General features: G+C 36.0%; 1 protein-coding gene across 2 annotated transcripts in view; it reads right to left on the bottom strand.

The window, feature by feature from the left end:
* The window catches only part of Lnpk (lunapark, ER junction formation factor), a 65,027-nt gene that overhangs the window by 18,065 nt on the left and 26,937 nt on the right, over window positions 1–20,025 (bottom strand). For both annotated transcript variants that reach the window (XM_052722841.1, XM_052722842.1), the window contains exons 6-9: window positions 19,185–19,225; window positions 16,001–16,084; window positions 15,863–15,914; window positions 5,575–5,772 (exon numbers count right to left, since the gene is read on the bottom strand). In XM_052722841.1, the coding sequence (XP_052578801.1) occupies window positions 5,575–5,772; window positions 15,863–15,914; window positions 16,001–16,084; window positions 19,185–19,225 (375 nt within the window). The remainder of the gene's footprint in view (window positions 1–5,574; window positions 5,773–15,862; window positions 15,915–16,000; window positions 16,085–19,184; window positions 19,226–20,025) is intronic.

Genomic DNA, 20,025 nt, shown 5'->3' on the forward strand with positions numbered 1-20,025 from the left:
ACATGTGTAGCAAGCAATATAGGTTAAATTTCCCTTAGAAAACTAAAAACCAAGAAAAACCCTGCAAACAGACCAGCCTTTTGCTTACAGACAGTTTCTAAGCAGAGGAAGGGAGCTAACCCCAGAGGAACTACAGCTGTCTCCCAGAGCTGAAAAGATAGCACTGGAAGTCTAGGGAAACCACCGCAGCTGAAATTCACATGACAGTGTCAAAGACGACATGAAGAAAAAAATTCACTTAAGTGTTGTGGAATATGACTTTAACTATGCAAAGGTGTGTTGCATTTATTTATGTTGCATTTGTTTAACTAGGCAAAGATGTGCTACATCTATTTATGCTGCATGTGTTTAATTATGTAAAGATGTGTTGTTGTTTTACCTTGCCTGCTTAAGGCACCTGATTGGTATAATAAAAAGCTGAACAGCCAATAGCTAGGCAGTAGAGGGATAGGAGGCAGGCAGAGAGAATAAGCAGGAGGAGGAATCTAGGCTCGAGAGAGAAGAAATTGAAGGAAACGGCCACGGCCAGCCAGCCAGGCAGCCACCAGACAGTCAGACACAGAAGTAGCAGAAAAAGTAGGACATAAAGAATGAAAGAAAGGTAAAAAGCCCTGAGGCAAAATGTAGATGAAGAAAAACAGGTTAATTTCAGATTAAAAAAAAAAAAAAGCTAGCCAGAAACAAGCCTAATGTACAGCCCAGCATTCAGAACTAATAAGAAGTCTCCATGTCATGACCTGGGAGCTGGCTGGTGGCCCAAAAGAAAGTCTGCTACACTTAAGCACTACAGAGTGCCTCTGAAACACTGAGCACACTACTGACCAGGCCATGTATCTAAAAATCTACCTGAGAGGAGAAAAATCTCCTCTAAAAGATTGAAGGAAACAGTATTCACACACAGTCAGAATGAGTGCTTATTTCCAAGAGCTAGAATAGAAAATCTCAAAAAACAAAAACAAAAAAAGGGGGAGGGGAGAGGAGGAGAAAGAAGAAACATAGTAATGTAAAATTTGCAACGTCTGGCATTCAAAAAATACTAGCCATGCAAACAAACAAACGAACAAAAATACAATGTATAATGAGAAAAATTGTTTGAGATATGACTGAAATGGTAGGTAAAAATACTAAAACATTTCTACATGTTTGAGAACCTAAGTATGCTTAATAAAGACATGAGAAAAAACTACAAGTACACTAAACTTCACAGATGAAGTCTACAATGTGTAGGATAAAAATAATCCACAGATGAGATAAACAGACATTTAGACATTATAAAAAAAGATATTGGTGTACTTGAAGACATAGCAATAGAAACCATACAAAATAAAAATTAAACGGGGCAGGGGGAAGAATTAGTAAGTTGTAGAACAATTTCAAACAGTCAAATGAACAGTTCTGTAGGGAGAAGAAAAATATACATAATTGAAGAAATAATATATCTTTTTTCCAAATTTGAAAGTTTTAAAACCACAGACCAAAGAATCTTACAAATCCCAAACACAAGACACACAATTTTGCACACACACACCCCAAAAATGATCAAACTGCTTAACAGGAGGCCAAAAGGGTTACATTATGGAAAAAAAAATGAGAGCAGACTTTTCATCAGATGCAAGCTAAAATGAAACTTATCTTTAACATTCTGAAAATGAAAGCTGTCAGACTAGAATCTGCATCCAGCATAAATGTCTTTTATAAATGAAGACAAGGCAAAATGAGGTCTTTTTCCAAATGTTCAAAACAAAGAATTCATCATTGGCCAAACTACATTTCAAGAATAATTTTTAAAAGTCCTTGAAGCCAAAGGAAGAGATGACAAGAAATGAATCTAAGCTTCAGTGGTAGCTCAGCTGTTAAAGCACTGGTTGCTCTTTCAGAGGAGCTGGATTTGTTTGCCAGCACCCACATGGAGGCTCACAACCATCTGTAACTCCAGTCCCATAACATCTGATGCCCTCTTCTGTCCTCCACGGGAGCTAGGCTCACAAACATAGAAGGGTGGGCTTGGTTGTGAACACCTTTGATCCCAGCACTTGGGAGGCAGAAGCTTGTGGAACTCTGTGTACACAGCAGGTTCCATGTCAGCCAAGGCTATATACTGAGACTGCATAACTGATGAAATAAAAAATAACTGTGAGATTTATAATATGTGTAGAAGTAAAATGTAAAATAAAAGCAAGAGAACTAAAATAAATACTAAATAAATAGCACAAGAGAGGGAAAATGTTAAATATATTTTCATCAGATTTTTACAACTGTGAGACGTATCATATCACATGAACAACTGTGATTAGAGGTATTTACTAAATCTCAACACAGCCATTAAAATCACATGCCAAAAGAAGTGTTATAAACAATACAGCAGTGAAAAAGGATTAAATTGTAGTCATAAAAACCTTCAGTTCAAGGGGAGGCAGCCAATGAGAAGAAGGGTAGCACAGGCGTGGGACAAATGAGTTCATTTTCACATGGAACGTTTAAACTCAAACCCAAACATAAGCACTGCATCATGGTCAGCACCCCACAATGAAACAGGATGTCAGACTGGACAAAGAAGCAACTCTTCAATATACGCTGTGTATATATTTTTAAGAACAGGGAAAATAAATTTTAAGTAAAATATAAAACTATGCTAACATGAAGCATAAGAAACCTTAGATGGCCAGGCGGTGGTGGCGCATGCCTTTAATCCCAGCACTCGGGAGGCAGAGGCAGGCGGATCTCTGTGAGTTTGAGGCCAGCCTGGGCTACCAAGTGAGTTCCAGGAAAGGCGCAAAGCTACACAGAGAAACCCTGTCTCGAAAAACCAAAAAAAAAAAAAAAAAAACAGAAAAGAAACCTTAGATGACTATACAGTTCACAAGGACAAAGGCATTAGCTTATCAAGAACTAGGGGCCACCCAGATGGCTCAGGGGTAAAGGTGCTTGCCACCAAGCCTGATGTCAGGAGTTCAATCTCTGGAACCTACACGGTGGAGAGAGCCTAATCCAGTAAGTTTTCTTCTGACCTCCATACACATGCACACACCCATGCATACACACCCATAAATGAATAAGTGTTACAGTTTTTCCTTAAAGAACCATGCCAAACATGTAAGTGCATCATAACAGAACTTCAAACACATGAAACAAACACTAATAGAAATTTAAGAAAAAATAGACAAATATAAAATTACAGTTGAAGGTTTTAACATTTTCCTACCAATAATTGATAAAAAATTAAATCTACATAAAATCAGAAAAAAAAGACTTGAACACTCACTACTAACAGCTTTATCTAATGGATTTTTACCCAACAGGAACAAATACATGTTTTTTTTTCAAGCAGAGAGAAAGCAGTTACCAAGGTATGACGTAATAGGTCATTATACAAGTCTTAATACATTTAATCAGATCCAAACAGCACACAGTATATTTTCTGACTACAGAAGAATTAGAATCAGCATCAGGAAACATCTTAAAGCTCACAAAACATTTAAGACTATGTAACATATCTAACTAACCCAGGATGAAAAGCAGAATCAAAACAGAAATCAGAAAATACTTAGCTAAATTAAAAAAAAAAAAGGAAACATAAAAATGTATGTGTAGCTAGTGTAGTACTCAGGCAAACATTCTACCACTGAGCTACATTCCCAGTTTCCAAACTGGATTTTGAAAGCATTCACATCAACTTAACTTGCTGGAGTATTTTACTTCTACATATTTAAAATGAACATGTACACAAAGCAATCTGGATACATAAAAGATTTCATTAAAGTATCTTAAGCTTCCTGCAACTTGGTAATAACTTAGTTAAATAACTTGGCAACTTCGAAAATAATGCACCTTGGCCGGGCAGTGGTGGCGCACGCCTTTAATCCCAGCACTCGGGAGGCAGAGGCAGGCGGATCTTTGTGAGTTCAAGGCCAGCCTGGTCTACAGAGTAAGCTCCAGGAAAGGCACAAAGCTACACAGAGAAACCCTGTCTCGAAAACCAAAAAAAAAAAAGAAAATAATGCACCTTAATACTCATGTTGTCATGGGGAACAGTAAATAATAACCATCAAAAGCAATTATTGTAGGAATACTGGGCATCTTTACAGTTTGGCAAATTATCAAGTACCTGCTGGTTATTAATTTTCAAACATATGGGAGCACTGCGGTAATATACATTAAATTGATTCTCTCACAAACATGTTGGAATAGAAAATGAATTATTAATTTTCTCTATAATAAATTATTTAACTAATTCATATTTTTGGCAATGTACAATATAAACAGTATTTCCACAGAAACTAATTAGAAACTTAGGCAACACATGCTTTACTTACATGTACATGAAATCTAAGCTACAGTTGCTTGTATAGCCCTATGCTATACAGTGTTGTCCTTACAACTATGTAAGTGGGTAAGCTGCATGGGAGTCAAAGACTCTCACCGGAGGTTCTTACATTCAATAACCAAAACTTGAATTTACAAATTATGGGTATCTCAAATCACCTAGATAACAACTGGAAAATGAATTGTTTTCAACCAATAAAACTTTCTCAGTTTCACAAAATATATGACTATTTTTATCACTACACATAAAATTTTGATGTATTATTAAAATCATTTTAAATACTAAGATTTTTATGCATTCCATTTATAGTCAGTTATTTTAATTTGTAAATCAATAGTTTCTTAGTCTTCTACAATGTTAGTTGCATTTTTACAGGAACACAAGCAAGAATCTACCATAAATAACACCGGGGCTTTTTATTTACATAAATGCTCTAATAACTCACTTGATTAAAGTAGTGTCTACTCTCAAAAATCATTACTCTATTTATATAGTAGCAATTAGTTATGAAGTACTAAAGTACCTGTATTAGAATTAAATACCATAAATAAAATATAGTTTACCCTTATTTAATAATCTGACATGGAAATCTACATGAAACAGCATCATCTGCTAAAGCAGTGAATAGATTTCCATGCCCTAATCACACTTCAAAAAAAAAAGTAGCTGGCCATATGTTAGACACCTGAATAAAATCTACAGATCTATCACACTATTAAGAGAACTTAAAAGGAACCTATCAGAAAACACTATAGTTCCATGACTTAAGAGAAAAAAATCTACTAGCTCATATTTACAAAAGTAATATCAGGCACTACAATGCTTGAATATTTTTCCTGAAATATGGTAATTGTCAAGTTTTAGTGTCTATATGAGGAATTAGCAAAGAATATGAGTACTTGCTAAAGTGCTCTCCTCTATCCCTACCATATATAAATCTGGAGCCATTCTAAGAATTGAATATAAAAAGATAATGCTACACTGTAGACTACAGAATGCTACAAAGTTTTATTGCCATTTAAACAAAGAAGCCATAACAGTTAAATGAGCTCAAGAAATAGGTTTTGGTATCACAAGGTGCCAGCTGTAAAGAGTTATAGCTAATTGAATATGGAACTCCCGCTTAATCAGATAACTGCTCTGCTATTTCCAAATGAAATGCCATTTCCATACTGTCTGAAAATGGCCCATTTTATTGGTAACCAGAGAAAACAATATAAACTGTAAATAACATTAAGTGCTCTGTTTACCCATTCCAGGCACTGAAGTAGCAGGGGATCCAAGGCGCCTGGGTAAGGCTGGAGCAATAGTCCTTTCTGGAGGTCCCCCAGGAGCTGAAGCATCCTTTGATGGCCCAGGAGATACTGGAACTTGTGAAGGAGGGCCCTGAGTAGAGCTTGCTGGTGCTGAGGAAAGGTTTCTTTGAGCTGCAGTTCGCTGACGAATCTCTGAGAATAATAAGTATATTCTATACTTAATGTCTAATACACCATATTAGCCACAACCATAAATGACATTTGCTAAAATTTTGTAGCACCAAAAGGCACTGTATCTAACCATTTACAATGCGAACTGTACATAACACCAAAACCAGAGAACTCTTTTAATAACCAGTAATTCAACTGTACATGTTTATACAACCAAACTAGCCAGCTGGTGGTGGCGCACACCTTTAATCCCAGAACTCAGGAGGCAGAGACAGGTGGATCTCTGTGAGACAGCCTGATCTACACAGTGAGTTCCAGGACAGCTAAGGCTACATACAGAGAAACTCTGTCTTGAGGAAAAACAACAACAACAAAGCAATTTAATTTGTCTATCTACTGACATCTTAAAAATAAATTCAAAATCACCACCCAGTTATGTGCCACATCCTTTTATATTAAGCCTTCCTAACTATGATACGGAAAAGGAAACATCAGAATTAGTGAAAATTTCAAACAGTAGATTTGCTTTTCAAGACTAAAAGTAACAATTTTAATGAGGAAATATATACATGTATATTCTGGAATAATAAAATAATTGAAGTAGTCATAAAAATGCTATTCAAAAAGGATGCTTCACTATTTAGGCACCTACCCTTCACACTATGGTGACTTTTGGCACATTTGTTTGCGCCAATCCATTCAGAGAAGGAAAACTCCCACTGTGTATACATGCTTTGTCATACATGAACCTCAGCTTTCAGTCAGAAATTAGAAGATTCTCTGGAGCAGAGATTGGTCAAATGTGCCAAATTTAATCTGCTGCCTGGTTTTGTAGTTTTATTGGATGATATTCTCTCTCTTGCTTACATATTATCTACAGCTGCTTTCAAACACTTGCAAAGTTGCAAAAAGGACCATATGGCTTTCAAAGCTATTTACTAACTGGCTACACAGACTATTTCATGATCCCTACTAGATGACATACATGAACTTCTAGCAGTCCCTTTTACACCTTAGCATTAGATATCAAGTAAAGAGACCCTTTGTAACTTTTTAATTCTATATATCACAAGCCTAAATTACTGGGCTAAAACTAAAGAAATCATATGTTCATTGGTCTAAACAGTAAAAGTGCATTAAACACTTTTGGTTTGGATTCTGCCTGACAGTTTAAAAACCGTTTTTGTTTGTTTAGACAGGGTACATATATCAAACTCCCCAGGTAACTGAGAAGGACCTGAAACTTCTGATCCTCCTGCCTCCATCTCCCTGTAGAATTAGAGGCATGCAGCATCAGGCCCAGGGCTTCACATATGCTACACAGACATTCTATCAACTGAGCTACACTCCAATCTTAAAGTAAATTCTCGACAGAAGGATGACTTAATACTTTTATTAATAATCAGTTAATAAAATTCAGTTACCAAGTATGAGAATATGCCTAGCTGTACTGGATTTAAATTCAAAATTAAGCCAATAGACTCCAACTATGTTAGAATAAACAAAAAGGAAGAAAATAAAGTTTAAAAGTAATTATAAAACATCATGTTATGACCAGAAGACTATATTCAAGCTTCCTTAATTTCAGCTATATTGTTTTCTTCATATACACACAGCCTTTTCTAAATTGATGACATCTCTCAATTTTGCTTCCTCATAATGAAAATAGTGAATCGCTATGGTTATTGTACAGAATGTGAAAATCAACAAAAAGAGCTTAGCCAAGCACATGAAAAGTACTTAATAAGTAGTCATTATTAGTATTAGCATTAATAAACTGGTTTCATAGATTACAATAACCAAAAACTAAGCAATCTAAGCCAAGTATAGTACTCCACATGGAATCCCAGTAGTATAAAGAGGCAAAGGCGAGGATTAACTCAAAGTCAGCTTGGGCTACATGGGAAGACCCAGGGTCAACAAACTCAAGGGTTGGGGTTATAGTTAAGTAGTGGAACAACTGCCAAGAACAAGTAAAGTCCTAAGTTCAATTCCTAATACTGGAAAAGTGAAAACTAAAAAAAGAATGTAAGTGCTCTTAAGCAATCTAGTATCTACAGTGATTATATTTTATAAGGAATGGAAAGATGACTTAGCAGTTAAAAGCATTGGTTGCTCCTGCAGAGTACTTAGGTTCAGTTCCTAGCACCTGCATGGTAGCTTACAACTGTCTGTAACCTCAGTTCTAGGGGATCCAGTCCCTGTTCGGTCCTCCACAGGTACCTGTAAGTCATGCAGCACACGTACATAAATGAAAAAAAAAAGTATACATATAAAACATCTGTATAAAACAAAAACCAAATATTTTTTAAATTATTTATTTATTTTATATGTATTTGCCTTTGTGTATGTATGCCCACCACATCCATGCCTGGTGTCTTCATCAGATCCCCAGAACTGGAGTTACAAATGGTTGTAAGTCACCATGTGGGTTCTGGGAAGGAAACCCAGGTTCTCCCTAAGAACAAGTGCTCTTCACCGCTGAGCCATCTCTCTAGCCTCTAAAAATTTCTTTTTTAAAAAATATGGTTATTAGGGAATTGAAGAGATGGTTCAGTGGTTAAGAGAAGTGGTTGTTTTTCCACAGGACCTGGGTTTGATTCCCAGGACCCATATGGCAACTCACAATGGTCTCTAACTCCAGTTCCTGGGGATCTAATAACCTCTTCTAGCCTCTTCCAGCACTAGGCACACACACGGTGTACAGATATGCATGCTGGCAAATCACTCATACAGATTACATAAAATAAAATATAGATATTAATTTATACATTAAATGGTTCACAAGTTATTTGAGTTTCTTTCATGAAAATCTAACTATGCAAAAATTAAAATCTGAGCCAGGCAGTGGTGGCGCACGCCTTTAATATCAGCACTCGGGAGGCAGAGCCAGGTGGATCTCTATGAGTTCGAGGCCAGCCTGGGCTACAGAGTAAGATCCAGGACAGGTACCAAAACTACACAGAGAAAACCTGTCTCGGAAAAAAAAAAAAAAAAAAACAGAAAAAAAATTAAAATCTGTAGTTTTCTATTAATTCTTGAACTGAATATTCTATAATAAAAATAACTATAACTTAATTTTTCAAAATTGGCCTAGGCATTTCCAATAGTGATTTGAATATCAACTCCTAGCTCATAGACACTGTAGATTATTCATGGAAGTATTTCCTTAGCAATACTGGAAAGACTGTGCAAGCACATAGTTAAGTTGATTGCAGATACTCACAAAGAAAGGACACCATGTCTTAGAAGCTATTCTACCAGGCATTATTTTTGTAACACCTCTCAAGAGTCTCGGTAGATAATCTAGATGATTTACTGACTCCTCTTACTACCCACTGCTTTCCAAATGTAATCACCATCAAACCACGTCAGTCTACTTTCCATGCTTCTCAACCTTCCTAACACTGCAACCTTTTAATACAGCGCCTCTTGTGGTGACCCTCAACCACAAAATTTCCATTGCTATTCATAATTGTAATTTTGCTATGTTATAAATCATCATGTAATATCTGCTCCCCAAGGGGTCGCAGTCCATAGGTTGAGAACCACTGCTCTAGTTGCTTCTTTTTCATTTACGCTGCCATAACTTTGTATGATTTATGTCCTCTTCTCATATCTATACTAGATTATATCCTAAGTTTATGTCTCAGCTTTGTTCTGTTTTACCCAATCTCCAAGCTAACAAAAAAGAAAAGAAAAAAAAAAGTCTTCTTGATTTACATTTCATCTTACACCTGTCACAATGACTAAGACAATAAAACAAATGACAACTTATGCTGGCTAGGATGTGGAGTAAGGGGAACACTTATCCATGCTGGTGAGCCTGCAAACTTGTACAGCCACTATGGCAATCAATGTGGCAAGGTTCCTCAGGAAGATGGGTATCGATCTACCTCAAGATCCAGCTATAGCACTCTTGGGTATCCTACCACAGAGACAGTTGCTCAACCATGTTCACTGTTGCTCTATTCACAATAGCCATAAATTGGAAACAACCTAGATGTCCCTCAACAGATGATTGGATAGTGAAAATATGGTGCATTTACAATATGGAATATTACTCAGCTGGTTTTTAAAAAAATGAAATTGTAAAAGTTCCAGGTAAATGGGTAGAACTAGAAAAAAATCATACTAAGTGAGGTAACCCAAGAAAGACAAAAATGGTATGTATTCTCTTATATGTGGATATTAGCTATTAAGTCAATAATAACCGAGGTATAATCTAGAACCACAGAGGTTAGGTATAGAGTAAGGGACTAGCAGGAACAGATACATCTCCCTAGGAAAGGGAAACAGAATAAATAATTATAGTTGGGATGGGGGAGGACAACTGGAACAGGGGGATCAAGTGGGGAAGGGGGAAGGGGACAGATGAGAGAGGATATGAGGATAGGCAGCTAAAATGAAGGGCCATTTGAGGGGTAGTATAGAAGCCCAATGCAGTAGAAGCTTCCTAAAATATACAAATATATGAAGGCAATTTAAATAAAACCACCCTAACTGGACAGCTCTCATCACCAAATGAAGCCTCCAGTACCAGAAATGGATTACATTTGAGTTGTTGGTCAAAGGGTTCCCATGGGAACCCCCAAACAACCCAGGCTCTTGCCAACACTATAGGTTGCTCTCCACAAACTGGTGGCAAGGCCCTACTGCTGAAGACAGCACCTACAACAAATCACTGAATGTGGAGAAATCCAGCCGGTACCTACATAGAGACTTTCCCCTACAAGCTATTGTCTCCGGTACAGGAGGTACTCTGCATGCTACCAAAGGAGAAACAAACACCAGCCTGGCTTACAAACCCTTCGATCTACAACACTGTCCTATCCACAAGACATGCTAATGCAATGGTGGGGCAAAGCTTGTGGAAGTAACCAGCCAATATCTGATGTGACTCAGGTACACTCCACTAGATTAAACCCATACCTAACACTGCTTTGGTGGCCAAGAACCTAAGACTAGACAGCCCAAGGACCAAGGGAAAAACCAAGTATTTCAGTTCTACTAAAAGAACGCAGCACTAAAATGACTCCTAGTGACATTCTGCTCTACTCATAGATCAGTGTCTTGCTCAGCTATCATCAGAGAAGCTTCCTCCTGTAGTAGATGGGAACAAATACAGAGACCCACAGCCAGACAATATGCAGAGTGAGAGAGACTCAAAACATCCCTATATGAGATCTATCAAATCCCTCCTCTCAGGGATCGGGAACCCACAGAAAAGGAGGAGGATCCAGTGTAAGAACCAGAAGGGATGGAGGATACCAAGGAAATACGGTCCTCTAAATCAACAGGAATGAGGCACATGTGAACTTAAAAATCTCCTATTCATCTGTACTGGCTAGTTTTATGTATTACCTCAACACAAGCTAGAGTCATCAGAGGAAGGAGCCTCAGTTAAGAAAAGGCCTCAGTGAGATCCAGCTGTAAGGCATTTTCCCAATTAGTGATCAATGGGGGAGGGCCCAGCCCACGGTGGGTGGTGCTACACCTGGGCTGGCAGTCCTGGTTCTCTAAGAAGGTGGGTTGAGCAAGCCATGAGGGGAAAACCAGTAAGCAGCCCTCTATGACCTTTGCATCAGCTCCTGCCTCCAGGTTCTGGACCTGTTTGAGTTCCTGTCCTGACTTCCTTTGATGATGAATAGCAATGTGGAAGTGTAAGCTAAATAAACCCTTTCCTCTCCAATTTGCTTTTGGTCATGCTATTTCATCATAGCCATAATAACCCTAACTAAGGACAATACATTAGAATTAAATATAGTCCTGGATTTCAAGATCTTGAAAACGAAAAAGCTCAGTCCTTAAAAAATTTAGTCCTGTATAATCAAGATCTTGAAATAAATTTAATTTTTTATCATTCCCAAATACTTACATTTCTCTATAATATAGAGGGTACTCAGGAGTTTATACTGTGACACATTTCATTTTTTTTTTTTTTTTGGTTTTTTGAGACAGGGTTTCTCTGTGTAGCTTTGCGCCTCTCCTGGAACTCACTTGGTAGCCCAGGCTGGCCTCGAACTCACAGAGATCCGCCTGGCTCTGCCTCCCGAGTGCTGGGATTAAAGGCGTGCGCCACCACCGCCCGGCGACACATTTCATTTTTTATTTCTGTCCAAGCTTTATTGCTTTTTAATATAGTGAGACAAAATCTTTCCATCTTCTAGTGCATGACAATACAAGCATCTAAGTAGCAAAAGGTTCTATTTAATGTATATACACACAGATCCCTACTTTATATGCTCAACCCTTCATATCAAATGATAACTAATTTTTTTTAAGATTAAACACTCCAAAAATTCCTTACCAAAAAATGTTAGGGAAAGATCTCTCAAGGTCATCAAAAAATAAAGAAAAATCCAGAAACCATTCCAGTTAAAAGCAGTCTAAGAAGAACAGACAACTAAACATAACATAGAACTCAAATGGTATCAGAGAACAGGAAAGGGTACAGTACGGCCTTCAGTTAACAACACATATGTATCACATGGCTACAAACATACCTTCTTGTTCTGATAGGAGAAACTTGGCACAAGAACAAACAGGAACCTACACTTACTTTAACATTTGTCTACAAATCAAAGCTGTTCTTTAAAAAAATAAATTGAAATCTACTTGAGACTGAAAGAGAATGTCAGGGAAGATGGGTTAATCATCCAGTAAGCACAGTAAGCACATATTTCTTTTAAAATAAATAAAACAATAGGCAACTCAAACAAAACTATCCTCAAAATCTGTAATCAGTCTAAGTATAGTAAACATCATTAACAACTCAGTTACACAAAATAAAGATATCTATTATACACGCATCAGTTTTTGCAGCTCAGCAATTTGCAAGAGAGCTAGAAAATTGACACTTCAAATTAAAATTCTTTTAGAGAGTAGATCACTTCAAGGGCCATAACTGAATGCAATATATGTATTCAGCACTTTATTGCACTTTCTGTTAACCAAAAATCAGACTAAACAGAGAAGGTAAGAGGGAAGGAGAGCAGAAGGGAAAAGAGGAGACGGGAGGAAAGGGGGAAAGCTAGCTAGCATGCAAGTGCAGCAAAAACTCAAGATTCAAACTAACAGAAGCTCAGAACTAACACAAACACAAAACCAACAACTATGACAACAAGAAGCTAAGAAAGGTGGCACACACCTGCAATCCCAGCACTCAGGAGTCTGAGGCAGGAGGACTGCCACGGGTTCAGATTAGTTTGAGTTACAGAGTGAAACCCTGTCTCCAATAAACAAATAAAGATATGAACTAAAAGATACTGAATAAGATTCAACATAACTAAAATGCAATTCTGAAAGGTAGAAGGAAATTATAACAAAATTTAGAACTTTTTAAATGTTAAGAAAAAATCCAAAACAGCAATTATATGCCAAAAGGAGTAAGATATCCTAGAGTAAGACACCCAAAAGAAGTAATGTTTTTTTATTTAAAGTTTTAAGTTTTTTGAGGGAGATGCGACCAGGAAAATGGCTCAATCGTAAAATGTGTGTTGTGCAAGTAGCATGACCCGAGCTCAGTCCCCAGAACCCACAAAATGAAAAGCCGGACATGGAACTTGCCCTTGTAATCTCAGTGCTGGGGAAGCAGAAACAGGTGGATCTCTAGGTTGCTAGCCAGACAACCTAGCCTACTTGGAGAGCTATAAGGAAGTGAGAAACCCTGCCTCTGAAAAAAAGTAAACAGCACCTGAAGTGACAGCATGAGAGTGTCCCTGGTCCACATGCATTTACACATACATGCATGTACAGCTGCACACAGTTATCAATTTTTTAGGTTAAAAAATGATACCCTTGCCTGGCAGTGGTGGCGCACGCCTTTAATCCCAGCACTCGGGAGCCAGAGCCAGGCGGATCTCTGTGAGTTCGAGGCCAGCCTGGGCTACCAAGCGAGTTCCAGGAAAGGCACAAAGCTACACAGGGAAACCCTGTCTCGAAAAAAAACAAACAAACAAAAAAATGATACCCTTATCTCTTTATTCTCCAAGATATCTGCCTGTACGTATTGAATACATTTTTAATTCAATGTTTTATTAGTTTGAGGGAGAGGAATGTGTCCTGTATGCCATGATGCATATGAGGTCAGAGGACAACGTGCAGGAGTCAGTTCTCTCTTTCCAACATGTAGATCCTGGGGATAGACGCAAGTCATCACGCTGGCAGCAAGTGCCTTTACCAGAGTCCTCTTCCCTGCTCCTTAAACGCATTTTTTAAATGACTGATCACAATATAGCTAAATATTCTCTCTAAGACTATCCAAAAGCAAATGAAATCAGCAGCCGCTTTTCTATAATTATCGTGTCAGAAGAAAAACGTTATTTGGGTCTCTAAAGTTTCTAAGAAAAGTTTAAATTCTTAAAATTGCTATTTTAAACACTAAAATACCTAGGACAGTAACAGCCATGGCTTTCTGTAAAATACCACACTGAAAAACATGTTTACTAGTGTTCTTACTTATTCAAAGAACTTCTTACACATTATTAAATGATTCCTACAGTAAGCTATTAGCCATATCCACCATACCGGTTTTCCTGTATATGGAGAGAACACATAAAGTCCACTATCTTTGCAAATTTCAAGTAAGCAATACAGCATTACTAAGTCTAGTCACTACCCTATCTGTTAGCTGTCTATGTATTACATTCATCTATATAACTAAATGTCATCCCTTGACCAATCTCTCCCTATTGCTCCCATCACCTCTATATCTCTGGAAACAACAATATTACTCTCTGCTTCTATGAACTCAGTATTTCTTAAGTAGTACTTCTTAAAAGTACATATACAAACAATGTTTTACATGTAACACAACTTCTTTCTAGGATTGCTTAACAAATGTATAAACTATAGAAAAACTTAACACTGATTGTAAATATGGAAATTTCACTAGAAACACATATATGTAATTTATTTTAATCATGTGAACTTTTACTTTTACCAAAAAAAGCAATGAAAAAAATAAAGAACAAGCTAATATTTTTCTAACCCAAAATCCTAGTTATAAAGACTGAGTGAATTCTTCCCACCAGCAATATCAATTAGAAAACCTAAAATGTGACTCATTTCATCTTCATGGTCCTTGTGGATATTTATAAAAAGATTCCCTTCTCAAAGTTATAAATGATATTGTAACTTTAAAACCAGGCTTCAATTCTGCAAAGACAAGAGTTGCAGTTTTCTATGTATTTTATATTCCTCAATGCCACAAAATCTTAAAAACTTACCAGACTCTAGTAAAAAACTACAAAGATTAAAAACTAATGAAACTCAAGATATCTTCACACTCCATTTTAGCAGACATTTTATATACCATTTAAAATGACTTGAGGAGGCTTACCCATAAGCCTGAGAATCTGAGCTCAATCTCTACAACACACAGGAAGGTGGAAGGATTGAGTCAACTCCAAAGTTACCTCTGACCTCTACACATAAGCCCTGGCACACATGCCCCCTCCCACACACATACACACATCATACACTTAAGAATAATAAACTAAATTTAAATAATTCACAATAAAATAAAATGACTTGAAATTTTATATAGTATTTAATGTATTGGTGATGACAGTATGGTAGGTAATACAACTCCAAAAATTTGTTGTTACATGAAATTTTTCTTTCTATATATTTCTATATAAATGATATAAAAAATTTCATATATATTCAATTTTCTTTTTTCTCATTTTTAAATTATTTTGCTTTTGTATTAAGTAAATGTGTTATTTTAAAGTTTTTTAACCATCACAAAAATCTTCATTCTCCAGAAAGAAATCATAAAAATGAAGAGATATTAATAACAGATATTCCAAAGATTATTATTTGCAAGGGAAAAAGCTCATAAAATATAGGTGAAATCAATTAAATTTCAAGATTAAAATCAATTATATATTTTAATCTCAATAAATATTTAATATTCTAACTTATCAACATATTCCCACAAAATAAAAATTATTATTATCTATCCTACGTCAGATGTCAGATTATCAAGTATAAATTAACATAAAAGCATTTAACTTTTTACACACCACCAACACACACTTGTGAACTCACTTGGGTAAATATGGATCTTTCCAACAGCAGCAGCAGTTTCTACAAAGTTATTTACCTTGTCCTGGTTTTGCAGTTACAGCTGCTCCAGCAGATGGCGGCTCAAACTCCTGTCAATTACAATAATGTTTAAGTTATACAGTCCCTAATACAATGTATAAGTTGTAATGAAAAAACAGTAATGTCACAGTTTTACCTTTGCTTTCTTTGAGTCTGGATCAAATCTTTCAAGAATTAACTTAGCTGTCTTATAAGTTTCTTTTTCCATGACTTCTTCAAGCTAAAAACAAAAATTTCCATAAATTGTTATATTTTGAAACATATACTATTTATTTTTATAAATCTTATTCAAGGGGTATTAAAGTATCAATCTTGGAATCAAACAAAATAAAGTCACTCCTCTCCTATTTGTACTTATATTCGCAAATGTATCTAAATAGAAAGATTTCCAACAATCAAATCATTAAAATCCAAGCTTTTAAAATAGTTCCTAACCTCTAATAACACTGCTTGTATTTTAGCAGCTTTACTGCAAGGAAATACCAAATATCGCTAATTGTTTACATATAATGAGGAGAATAATTACATGCACCAACTTCAATAATGGAATGTGCAAAAATCTATCAGCCATCATTATTGGAAGTTATTAGACATGACAAGCAAATGACAGGCAATTCCTCAGATTTATTTCCTCATAGCACTTAATGCTATTAATTTAAGAAGGTCGTTAGCCAAGAGCTTTACAAAATAAAATCTCTGTGCCAATTAACTGCTGTCAGCATCGATTTTAGATTATTTATTAGCAGAAGCAATTAGCTTGCTGCAAATGCAATGAGAACTCACTAACTGGGAGAGCAGCCATGGAATTTGCTCAAGTGACTCAAAAGCTAACGTCCTCCCCTCCTCTTTTTTTACTTAGATTCAAACAACTTCAGAAGAAAAAACCAAACACAGAACGTAAGTCAATTTTTACTGAGTTTTATGCTCACACTAGGGGCTGTAATTAAAATACTTCATTGTTATAGCACTTTATTTACAATGCTCTCAAGTCACTTTATAGTCTAAAACAGGGGTTTGATTTTAAAAGTAATCACTAGTAAAATATCTTTTCAGCAGAAAAAGTTGAAATTTAGTATAAATTTAGTATAAATCAGTTATGACAAATAACTACTGTGCAATATAAAATGCTTTTGGAAAAACTGGAACAGGATCTTTTCCTTCTCAGTGACATATAACCACTTATATTCATTATATGTCATGTTCATTCCAAGGATACTTATTTTAAAAAGCAACCCAGACCACATTTACTTAGTTAAAGCATAGCTCTAAAAGAAACACAATAGAAGTTAATTGATTCCCCATTAAATGTTCAACATTTAAGATGCCAAGTCCTTAGATGATTTATAAATCTAATTTAGTAAAACTGAAATATTTTACTAATTATTTCAAAATTATAATAAATTCTCAAGCAAGCTCAATTTTATGATGTAAAATTCATTTTGGACTAGGGAAAATTAAGAATGGAGGTAGAGAAAGAGTATCATGAAATATATGCCCAAATCAATGTCATCATGGATATTAAAGAATTTAACCTCTGATGCTAATAACTTTTAGATCTGTTGTACTATAACAGACCTCTCAGTAATGACAGAAATTCTCTACACTGGCACAATAGAATATGGTAAGTGAGCACTTAAAATGTTGCTTTATGACCTACAAATTAAATTTACAGTTTTATTTCACGATAAATAATGAAAATGTAAATAGTCAATGTGGTAAGAAGCTACTGATTTGGCCAATACAGGTATGGATGAAATCTACTGCTAGGTTTACAAAGACTGGCATATTAAGAAAATTAAGCCAGTCTCAGAAAAAACAGGTATTGTATGTTTTCTCCTGTATGTGATTCTCAGATTTTAGACAAACACAAAACCATGTGTACATACATGACAGGAAGAAAAAGTGAAACTGTCTATGGGAACAAAGGGGACTAATGAAGTGGGGTGAGCAGAGAGATATGAGAGGGGAATGTGCTCATTATACAATATATATTTGTATGAATAATATATATGAATAATAATAAATATAATCAATATATGCAGTGAAAGTTTTTAAAAGACAAAAATGTTTTAAAATTTTAAAGATTACATACAACTATAATCTTTAACACAGAACTCAAAAGTCAAAATGCTATTTCAACAACTGTAATTCCTAGTAGATCAGTCAGCCTTAAGTATTCACTTGTGTGTCTGTGTTTCATTTATTTATTTCAATTAAGATAATTCTTAAGGCACTAATAGGTACAAACCCATTCCCCTTTATGTTTAACTTTTACTTAAAATCCTTTTCATACAACACGCACCCGTCATTGAGGTACTATGCTACCACAGGCAAGTGATCAAGGGCTGAAACCTTTAAAGTCAGGAAGCAAAGTAAATTATCACCAGTTTACATTAAATACCTCGTTTATTTATAAGAGCAACAGAAAACTAATACAACTTATACTCTAGACAAAAGTACATTAAACAGACCATATATACTTGAATACTTGATTAAATTTCATTTTATGAGTTTCTACATAACATCATGCTATCAACAATCACCATTTCCACACTTTAATACTAAGAAAATGTGTAAAACCACTAAGACAAACCCCAAGATCAACTCACTTACAGACTTTCATATGCCGACCTCTGAATACCTTGGCTCTTTTTCTTACTCTAGTACTCTTCCCCAAACACCCAAAGCATTCACTAATTAGCCTCACAACAGGTATCCATGTGCTCACCAATGCTGGAGTAAAGTAGAAGATACTAGAAGAAAATGTCATATTCCCTCTTGTTTCAGTCTTTTCACATTGAATTTGTCTCTTACAACTAATATTCTTTTTCCTCTCTCCCTCTCTCCCTCTCTCTCTCTCTTCTCTCTCTCCTCTCTCTCTCTCTTCTTCTCTCCCCTCCCCTCCTCTTCTCTCTCTCTCCTCTCTCTCTCTCTCTCTCTCCTCTCTCCTCTCTCCTCTCTCTCTCTCTCTCTCTCTTTCTCTCTCTCTCTCTCTCTGTCTTACGGTACTAAGGAGACCTAAGAATTTACACAAGTATACATTCCCTCCATTTGGGGCTCACCTTTATACCTTCTCTGCCTCATTTAGTTCTTCAATTATTTGCTTATTTCTTAGCTTCCAATTAACATAAGTTCTCAGAATCTCAAAACCTACTTTTTCCTGAGTATTACTATTAACTAAAAAAAAACCATAATAATTTCAACATTAAAATACTGTCAAAAGCGTTCCCTGAAGAGTCACTAAGGTATAATATATAAGCATTAATTATCCTGTTCTTAACTTATTTATATAAATTAACATTAAATAAAATTTAACTTACTATCTTTTTCTTCTGGGATTTTAAATCATCCAATGCTTCATCTAGAAAACAAGATTTAAATGTGAGCTAAATCAAATATTAAGATGCTTAGATATGAGACTCAATCATCATAAATAATATATACATGAGACAAACAAGAAAATGTTCTGAATTTCTCTAAATTTATCACATATGTAGAGATCAAAATTATCAATATTTACCCATACATTTCATATTCTACCTGTATTATACATTTCAAGATTCAGGAAAAATTTAAATGGATTTTATATAGACAAAATTCTTTTTTTAATAGTTTATTTTTGTTTTATGTGCATTGGTGTTTTGCCTGCATGTGTGTCTGTGTGAGGGTGTCAGAATTCCTAGAACTGGAGTTATAGACAGTTGTTGTTTGAATCTTAGATGGTCTTTTAATAAAAACCCAGAGCCAGATATCAGGGTAAAAGCTGGAAGATCAGAGAAGCAGAACAAGCCACAGCCAACCCCACCTCGCCAACTCCTCAGCCAATCCTGTTTCCTCAGACTGGAAGCCTCTGAGTCCTCACCTGAAAGGGTCTCAGCTGAATTGCCTTAGTTCCTGTTTCCTCATGCATTATATACCTTTCTCCACCCTGCTGTCACTTCTTGGGATTAAAGGCGTGTGTGCTTCTCAGTACTGGGATTAAAGGCATGTGCCACCACTGCCTGGCTCTGTTTCAAGTGTGGCCTTGAACTCACAGAGATCCACACCAAGTAATAGGATTAAGGGTGTGTGCCACCACTGTCTGGCCTCTATTTCTAATCTAGAAGCTGGCTCTGTCTTCTGATCCTCTGGCAAGCTTTACTGGGGTACACAATATATCAC

The sequence above is a fragment of the Peromyscus californicus genome, unplaced genomic scaffold (genome assembly GCF_007827085.1).
Source record: "Peromyscus californicus insignis strain IS unplaced genomic scaffold, ASM782708v3 Scaffold_7__1_contigs__length_154581171, whole genome shotgun sequence".
Lineage (NCBI taxonomy): Eukaryota > Metazoa > Chordata > Mammalia > Rodentia > Cricetidae > Peromyscus > Peromyscus californicus.